This window comes from Nansenia antarctica, assembly GCF_963989245.1.
Source record: "Nansenia antarctica genome assembly, chromosome: 15".
Lineage (NCBI taxonomy): Eukaryota > Metazoa > Chordata > Actinopteri > Argentiniformes > Microstomatidae > Nansenia > Nansenia antarctica.
This window is the reverse complement of record NC_137685.1, coordinates 5,026,350-5,036,349: the sequence shown is the minus strand read 5'-3', so window position 1 is coordinate 5,036,349 and position 10,000 is coordinate 5,026,350. Positions and strand designations below refer to the sequence as shown.

The following is a 10,000-nucleotide window of genomic DNA, read 5'->3' as shown; positions in this document are numbered from 1 at the left end:
TAAATACAGAATAGCACACACAGGGATGGGAGGAGTGGTGGGGGAGAGTCAGCAAGCCTGTGTGTTGTTGTGCTCATTTGAACCTAATAGCCCTCTCTCTCTCTCTCTGAAAGTTTCTGTTAGTCTGGGAACATCTTGCATGTGGGCTTTAGGTAAAGTTGGATTTGAATTCAATGAGTTCATGTAGGTTTTATGTTTGGGTGTGTATATGGGGATGGTGGGATGTGTTAAATGGTAAATGGACTGGACTTCTATAGCGCCTTTTTGCTGCTCCAAAGCTGCTCCAAAGCGCTTTACAACGGCCTCTCATTCACCCATTCACACACACATTCACACACCAATGGCGGCAAGCTGCCATGCAAGGCGCCGGCCGGCCCGCTCACTGGGAGCAATTTTGGGGTTCAGTGTCTTGCCCAAGGACACTTCGACATGTGGCCAGCCGGGGCTTGAACCGCTGATCTGCCAACGTTGCGATCATTAGACGCCGGCTCTACCTCCTGCGCCACAGCCGTGTTATGATGTGTAATCCTTCATCGGTCCTGACTGTTGACGGTGTCTCTTGTCTCCACCTCGTCTGCTGCAGGTACGTTGGTGATGCAGGTGACAGCCAACGACTCTGACGACTACACCACGGCTAACGGGATGGTGCGCTACCGCATCCTCTCCCAGACGCCCCACAGCCCCATCCCCAACATGTTCACCATCAACAGCGAGACGGGCGACATCGTCACCGTGGCAGCCGGCCTGGACAGGGAGGTAGGTGTCATTTGATTGGCTCTCTTTCTTTTTTTTTCTTCTTTTTTTTTTTCTGAGTGGGGCAGTCCCACTCATATTTTTCTTTTTTATTGTGATGGAGACAGTAGAGATATGACAGGAAGTATGGGTGAGAGAGAGAGAGAAGGCATGACATGCAGGATGTGTCCGCGGCCGGAATCGAACCGTGAACCCTGCGGTTACGTGGTCAGCGCTTAGTCCACTACGCCACCTAAGCGCCCCAGATGGCTCTCTTACAGTACATCTTATCCTGTCTGTACAGTAGTTCAATCCCTCTATCATAGCTCATATTCTTTCATCTATCTGCCATTATAGTACGGTTGGTTCATTTTCATGAGAGATAGTCATTGCGCTGCGCACTGACATGCTTCATAAGTATGTGGAAGAGTAACTGTCTCTCATAGAGACTAGGGGCTCTGTTTTCAGTTAGAATGAAGGTTTACTGGCAATGTATTGGCAATTTGTGTCTGCATTAACAGATGAAATTACTACAGCGCTGGAGTTTTCGGGCCTTGAAAGTAGTATTAATATTTCAGACACACTCCCTGGTGTCACCACCAGCACCGCATTTGTGCTAGGACTGTTTTTTTTTACACTGTTAAAATCGAGCCCTATAGTATACTGTATGGACTATGAACAGTGTTGGGGGGTAACAAGTTACACAAGTAACACATTACAGTATTATATTAAGTTTATGAGTAATAGAGTTTTATTCACTTTTGTTGTTCAAATATTGTACAATTATAACGTTTTTTTGTTGTTTTTTAAGTAATGTGTCAGTTACTTTAATATCTTTAACAGCGTGTTGTTTATATATATTTTTTAAAGCCTTGTGTCCTGCTAGCGGAATTCATGCTGTAACTTATTTCCTGTTATTGTAAAGTCAAAGATCAAAGAAAGATGGCAGCTGTGTTGTAATAATGTATTGAAATAGAAGGCATAACATCAAAGGGATCACTTATTATCATCAAGGACTTATTTAAATCAAACACACTCGATAAAGCAATGGCAAAAAGTACTAGAGAAAAAATCACCTTCGCTCATCTGATACAGGTAGGCCTATATTGGAGCCCCATGCTTATAGTAATATAATGAGCAATATGGAATATATTCCTTTCCATGCAATGTAATGGGGCGGCTGTGGCAGAGGTAGAGCCGCCGTCTAATGATCGCAAGGTTGGCAGATCGGCGGTTCGAGCCCCGGCTGGCCACATGTCGAGGTGTCCTTGGGCAAGACACTGAACCCCAAATTGCTCCCAGTGAGCGGGCCGGTGCCTTGCATGGTAGCTTGCCGCCATTGTTGTGTGAATGGGTGTGTGAATGGGTGAATGAGAGGCCGTTGTAAAGCGCTTTGGATAAAAGCCCTATATAAGTGCAGTCCATTTACCATTTAATATGGTACATAACAGAATTACTTTTGTTAAATGTAACAGTAATATGTAATAGATTACTTTTTCAAGTAACACATCCCAACACTCACTATGATATGCATAAGTCATTCTACTTTTAATCACCGACTATAGGATCAGCTTCCTTTCACCACACCATTATTAGCAAAAGAGCCAATAAGGCTCTTAAATCCCATCAATATTTAAATTTACAACCAATTATATGCCATCAATATTTAAATTTCCAACCAATTAAATAATTGAATCGTATTCATTTGGAGACTCTCACTGTCCAGTTTAAACGACAGCGTTTTAAATTGATGTGACCACTCCAACCTTTGTGTAAACACACCCTGTTATAATGGGGCGTACAATACCTCCAGGCTCCACCGCTCTCTGTAGAGGTCCTGGGAATTATTTACTTCAAGATATTTCTCTTCTACTCTAGTCGTGTTTCACCCCCTGCAGGTGTACGCCCTTCCTCCTCCCCCTTACCCTCTCCCTTACCCACCCCCACATCCCACCGCCTCATCTTAGATCGCTAATGGGGGAGGTCACCAAGGGTCAACTCTGTTTATTCCAGAATGCATTAGCAAGCAGCCGACGGACTCTTTCTTGAAAGGCGGATCAATCTTTACATGTTTCAGACTCGGGCTCACACTCCTGTGGCTTGACACTGATGGAGAAATAAGACTACCGTTCCTGTACTCCGAAATATTCCAAAGGCATGAGAATGCCCTAGCTAGCAGGTCATACATATCTCTAAAAACCCAGAATAATAAAATGAGTTTCAAAAAACAAAGTCAAAGCAACAACATCATACGCATTAGATCCTAGCTAGAGTATTTTAATTCTTACTTCTGTTATTTCTTGTTGTTTGTGCCATGGTTCTTCTTTGTAAAGTGTTTTGGGATGCTCACTAAAAACTAAGGCGGTGTGAGCATTGCTGACTTTTATGTTGTTTTTATTTGTGTTATTTGTTGTTATGTATGTTCTATGTTGATGTTTTTCTTCGTTGTTATATTTTGCAATGTTTTCTTGTGTATGGTTTGTGTGGACCCCAGGAAGTGTAGCTGATGCTTTGCAACCGCGAATGGGGATCCTAATAGATCAAATCAAATCAAACAATATGTGACACGTTCTAATGCTTTGGTCCTCATATCGGCAACCGATCAAAATGTTCCGACTTTTCTTTTGAAACACGGAACTACGTTTCAACGTTGTTGAGAATCACAACACAAACTCGCTAGTCAAGCCAAAATACTTAATGTACGTATATGGATTGGGTGAGTAATCCCCACTGCTACCTAGTTAACTAGAACACTACTTTACATCGTTAGCAGGCTCACAAAACAAGCTGTGTTAGCTGGCTAGCGATGTGTCATTGATTTTCAACAACGCGGAAATGTATTCACATTCTTCAAAAGGAAAGTCTGATCATTACATCAGATCCCGATATGGACCGAAGCATTAGAACGTGACACATATATTTGGTATCATGATGCTATTACTTGATGCCTATGACTTTTAGTTGGATGAAATCTATCCCAGACATTAAAATACAAGTGCTGAATCGAAACCTTTGTGCCCAGGCCACAGGAGACCGTCTCATAATGATGTTTATATTCTGACATGTCCCAGTAGACTCCCCTGGCATTATATCGAGCCAGACTACGGTATGTTAATTAGACATTGATTTGGTCTATATAACTGCAGTATTCAGTTTGTTAATGATTAAAGTTAGGTGAATATTTAGGTTGGAGATTTAAATTCCATGCAGGTGCAGTAATGTATGTATGCGATTTCCTCATCCAAGATTCTGATAGATGTAGTACAGGATGATGTCTGTAGTAGAAATGAGAGTAGAGTGAATGCAGGCCACTTCTGTGTCCCTGTAGCTGCAGTAAAGCTCATTAATCTAGACCCAGCAGCACAGTCACACCTGCCTCTGAACCTCCCTGCAAATCTGGGGCACACCTGGGGGTTCACCCACCTGCAATCAAGGTCACAGATACACACACACACACACACACACACACACAATCACACACATACAGTACACAGACAAACACGCATGCTGCATAGAGACATGCATGCACACACAAATACTCCACATGCACACATATACAAACCCACGACACACATACAAACACACACACACACACACACACACACACACACACACACTCACACACGCAGTACTGTAGCGAGCTAATCCTCCTCATCAGTAGTGCCGATGACTAATTGGAATATTCATGTGGTAATTAAGGGGTGAAGGAGCCTCTCCAGTCTGGAGGAGCGCAGGGGGACAGGAAGGGCACATCAGTGTCACCCTGCCTTGATCACTCCTGAATGCCAATTACCCTCCCACACACCCCACCCCTCACCTCTCCCACACACACCCCATCCCTGACCTCACCTCTCCTCTGCCCTTCCATGTCACCACATGTATCAGCACACGGGGTTAACAAGCAGGGCTAAGCAGTCTCGCTTTACGTCTTACTCTCCGAGAAACAGTTGCATGTAGTATACATGCATACAGTTACAGTATCACCCTATTTGTCTCCCTGTTGCTGTCATTCTCGCTTATTTCCGTATTATTCGGGAGAGCTATCGAGTTGTATTTGTGTGATTCCTGCTCCTGCTCCTGAATATAGTGGGTTGCGGGGTAGAGGAGTTAGCATGCTAGCGTTCAGAGCTCCAGGGCGTGTGAGGATCACTCCTGAATGCGTCCCTGTTTTTGATTGATTGATTGATTGATTGATTGAGAATGTTTATTTTGGTCCCCTATACAATTTACAATACAGATATAAAACATGTACACAGTCACAATTTATAACACCAGGACCAAAAAGGTGTAGGCTGAAGCCGTGGCTTATTGCGCCTACCCTTGTTACATGTATGTTTTTTCCCCCCATGAATGCATAATCAAAACATTGAAACTTTTATAAACAAAATGTCACTTACGCATGTCAACATAAAGTTAAAAAAATACCAAACAAAAACTATATTTAAACCTCTGTTTTATACTTGTTAATCATCTTATTTTTAAATATTTTTAAAAATCCTTTTAGTGTACTACACATTTTCATTTCCTTTTCAAAAGTATTCCATAAATTAACTCCTTTAACTGTTATACATCTTTGTTTTGCATTTGTTCTAATCTTTGTTTTCATAAACATACATATTCCTCTGAGTTCATAATTACTCTGTCTAACTTGAAATAGTCTCTGGATACAGTCTGGAAGCATCTTATCCCCTGTTGCTGTCATTCTCTCTCATTCTCTCTTATTTTCGTATTATTCCGGAGAGCTATCGAGTTGTATTTGTGGGATTCCTGCTCCTGCTCCTGAATATAGTGGGTTGCGAGGTAGAGGAGTTAGCATGCTAGCGTTCAGAGCTCCAGGGCGTGTGAGCCAGCAGGCGGTCCTCAGATAGCCTCAGTCCCTAGCCTTCCCCCAGCTGCCGCGTGCTCTGTGTCTCTGTGCCCTGGCCCCCCTGGCCCTGGGTTTGACTGGCAGGCCGTTTAGCTTTCATTACCCCAGGCAGGTGCGGCCCCTCAGGGCTTAGAGGGGAGCAGCTAGTCACAGTCCACGACCTGCACAGCGTGGCAGCTCATGTCTGCTCCAGGTTTGAATGTCTCTATCTAATTAGGGCATTGACCGACCATTGAGGTTGTTGGTTAGTGCCTTTCGTGGGGAGAGGAGAGGCCTGGCTATGATAAACACAATCATTGGAAGAAGGTGTGCTGGTTAGTGAGGCTGTATGTTTCTAGTACGACTCGTCAAATATGTTTCTCTGGTTTTCTGTCCAGTATGTGCTCTTGTGTGTCCTGTGTGTCTGTGGTTCTGTACAGTGTGCTGTACTGGATGTGCATGTGTGTCTTCATGCATGCTTTTTAGTATTACTAGTGTGTGCTGCTCCCCTCCGCCGGACAGCTGTGGTGGTGGAGGAGAGTCTCTGTGGGTTAAGATGTGAGACTCTGGGCTCTGTGAGGGAGATTGTAACCGACAGGGTAATCACTGAGGTCAGTATGAGACTGACAGGCCGGAACACAAACCCACAGAACAAATACAGAAAGTGCTAGTTCACTGCAGCATTCACACTTTTTTTCTCTCTCTGTCGAGCTCTTAAAACACAAACACACGCCTCGAAGCATCACATTCAATTAATTTCCAAAACGACGTTCGACGCGAAAAGAAAAAATGACTGCTTTTCTTTTTTTTTCGGTCCGTGACTGTTAAACCATGTTTTAGTTTTTTGTTGTTGTTGCTGCTTCCGAACAAAAGTACACTTTCTTTTGAACACGAGCCCCAATTTGTCTCCGAACAACAGTGACCATTAGGCAGCCGTTTTAGCCGTTGCGGTAGAGTGCCGGCCAATGTGTCCTGATAGCCTGCAGCTTTTTTTCTCCTTTCTTTTATCGACTCTGTTGTGGTATACCTCATTTAGTCCAAAGGGTTCTCATTCTACCTCATTGGAGCTTGCACTCTACTGTCGCTACATCCCATGATGCCTTTCAAGCCCTCAGATGAAAGCCTATGGGTTCAGACTCATGGGACAAGCAAGGCTGTTGTTCGGGGGGGGTTGTGAGGGGAGGGGAGAAAGCTTATTTCCTCTGTGCTGCATAGACTATAACCTGAACAGAGAGATGTCTGTTCAGCGCATCTATAGGATTCATTAGAGTCTCCTTTATTGCCTTGTTAGGGCAGCCACACCGTCGAGCGAAAGGGCTTGCGAGAGCAGAGGGTGTGTGTGTGCGTTGCATGTCGGATAAACTCACAAACACACTCGAGTGAGGACTGAAGTGGACGTCGAGGATGTCCCATTTCCCCTACTATGTAAGAGCGCCACCTGGTGACTCCCCTCATCTTCCCATACCTGACTTAACAAATGAATAGGAACTGTTCAAATCGAATCAGGCTGCCCACCCTTTTGCGGCTATCAAATATTGTTAGTTACCTTGACGTACTGTATGTATCTGAATGGCAGTGCGCTAGTCGTGAGAGGGACAGATCCAGCCCTACAGTAGCGTGGGTCTATTTGCTGCAGTGCTCAATGAAACACGATGGTATTGATGTTTCATTATGAGTCTAATAAAGGGCAGGCGGTATTGAGTTTTCATTAATAGAGCTGGTCCAGATTAACATGTGGATGTAGTCCTAATGGCTCAGGACTTTAAATGACTGGCTAGGTGGAAGTGCTTTAAAAGGTCTCGACTGACCTGACTATTAAACACAATAGAGAGAGAGAGACAGAGAGAGGGAGAGAGAGAGAGGAGAGAGAGGGAAAGGGAGAGGGAGAGGGAGAGAGAGAGAGAGAGAGAGAGGGAGAGAGAGAGGAGGGGGAGAGACAGAGAGACAGAGAGGGAGAGGGAGACAGAGAGACAGAGAGAGAGAGAGAGAGGGGCAGAGAGAGAGGGAGAGAGAGGTGGAGATTGGAAATTAAGGGAGAGCTAAAAGGGAAAGAGGGAGAGAGAGACAGAATGAGGGAGGGGGGGAAAAAGTGAAGTGACTAGGAAAAGAAATAAGAGATAAAAAAGACAGAGAGAGAGAAGGAGAGCCTTGATCTTTCCCCAGCACTTCTCTGACCTCTGTCTTGGGTTCACTACCCCCCCTCTGCGCTCGATCATCAGTACCTCCAGCACTCAGGTCCTGACCTCAGACCTGTTGCAGGCAAGAGGTTCTTGGCTTCAGAAGTGCAGCAGCCAATATCCTGGTGCTAGCTGGCGGTAGTGGGTTTGAAGAGGCCCTGTTCTGCTGAGAACAGGAGCAGGCTCCCCATTCTGCCCTGACCTGTCCTTGACGGCCAGTCTCTCTCTTCACACCGAACACAATGGAGGCAAATTGATTAATGAGAGCAGAGAGGAGGCTTGAAGGCTGTGAATATGTGGAGTGTGTGTGTGTGTGTGTGTGTGTGTGTGTGTGTGTGTGTGTGTGTGTTGGGGAGGGTTGAGATCTCTGGCTCGCTGCTCCATACCCAGGATTGGAGCAGGCAGAGGCTTTTAGTGGGGAAACATTGGACTTTCAGCACCATGGACAGCAGCATGTCAGCTTAAAAAGATGGGTTTTTAGTCTTGACTTGAACATTATTTGCTGAGGTTGCATCCCTAATGTAAACTGGCAGTGCATTCCGCAATTTGGGTGCATAAAATTAGAATGCAGCCTCACCAAATCTCTTCTTTTGTACATGTGGTACACAGAGAAGACCAGCGTCAGAAGACCTGAGAGCTCTATTGGGCTGATATGCTAGCAAAAGGTCTTTCAAATATTCTGGTGCTATGCCAGTGAGAGCTTTATAAACAAGCAGAAGGATCTTGAAATCTATTCTGAACTTAACAGGAAGCCAGTGTAGAGTCTCTAAAATAGGAGTTATATGAGAATGTTTCTCCTATGTATGTGTGTATTTGCATGCACGTGTCTGTGTGCACTGCACATGGATAGTATGTAGGTGTGTGTGTGTTAGACTGAGAAAGAGAGAGAAGGTGGAGAACGTGGTGTATCTCCTGGGTGTCTCAGTCAACCCTGCTCCCCAGGGGGCGACCCCGCTGAGAGAGTTTGATGGCAGGTTTCTACCATGTGGCAATGGGGAGAACTGCAAGGCACTGCATTGGCTGGTGCCAAAAAGCATGCGAGTGCGATTTCTTTTTAGATGATTTCCTATTATTAAATGTAGTCTAAATGTTCTCCCTGGAACAGAATTTCTGAATTTCATAGCCCACACGCCACGTCAAAAGCATCTTTTTAATTTTTAATTTGTTAAGTATTCTGTTAAGTTCAGAATAGATTTCTTCTGCTTGTTTATAAAGCTCTCACTGGCACAGCACCAGAATATTTGAAAGACCTTTTGCTAGCATATCAGCCCAATAGAGCTCTCAGGTCTTCTGACGCTGGTTTTCTCTGTACAAAAGAAGAGATTTGGTGAGGCTGCATTCTCATTTTATGCACCCAGATTGTGGAATGCACTGTCAGTTTCCATTAGGGATGCAACCTCAGCACATATGTTCAAGTCAAGACTAAAAACCCATCTTTTTAATATTGCCTTTAAATGACTAAATAATTCAATTAAGATGATATAATGATTAAAGCACTTTGAGCTGCAACGTTGGCAGGAAAAGCGCTATACAAATAAAGTTATTATTATTATTATTATTATTATTATTATTATTATTATTATTTACAGAGTTAAAGGGACGTCACAAGAACATACAGTACGCTTGTCCAAGGCATGTGCCAAACTGGTGAGTTTGTTAACTAGATGCAAAGTCAGAGAAATATTGAAATACACCTCCTACTTTAGCAACGGACTGTACCTGCATTGGTACCAAGGTTGGCGCCACCAATCAGATGCTTGCTATGAACGCCATGGCAGATCCCATTAACGGCGTGCCCTGGATTCACCGCGCGAGGCGCATCTCTCACGGGAATCCATCGGGCCGCATCTAGATATAATGTTGCACATATATCAATGGTTTCCCTGCACATGTGTGCGCGTCAGGCGGTTTGACATCATGATTAAGTATTACTTCCCCTTTCTGTGGTGGTCTGTTACTGTTGCCCTGCCTCTAGCTATATGCACTCTCTCCCTCTAACTGGTCTAAATAATGTCCATTCACTCTCTATAATATTTGCAGCGTAGTGGTTCTTCTTAAAGTGGCAGTGCCTCCATTAACATGAGTGATGATCAGGGCTATTCGGAGAGCTGAAAGCGGGAACTTTTAGGCCGTAATGGATGAGCCTTTCACTGGCGCTCATTGCTCCCTCTCTTCACAGCTTTGCACTCTCTTACTCTTCTGCAAGGCTGTGATTGTATTCCTGTTGTGTGTAAGGGGGGTAGGG

At 44.4% G+C, this 10,000-nt stretch overlaps 1 protein-coding gene across 1 annotated transcript in view; it reads left to right on the top strand.

The window, feature by feature from the left end:
* The window catches only part of cdh4 (cadherin 4, type 1, R-cadherin (retinal)), a gene marked incomplete at both ends in the record, with an annotated part of 200,426 nt that overhangs the window by 170,321 nt on the left and 20,105 nt on the right, over positions 1 to 10,000 (top strand). The window contains one exon of the mRNA XM_080546182.1: positions 584 to 756. Within this exon, the coding sequence (XP_080402308.1) occupies positions 584 to 756 (173 nt within the window). The remainder of the gene's footprint in view (positions 1 to 583; positions 757 to 10,000) is intronic.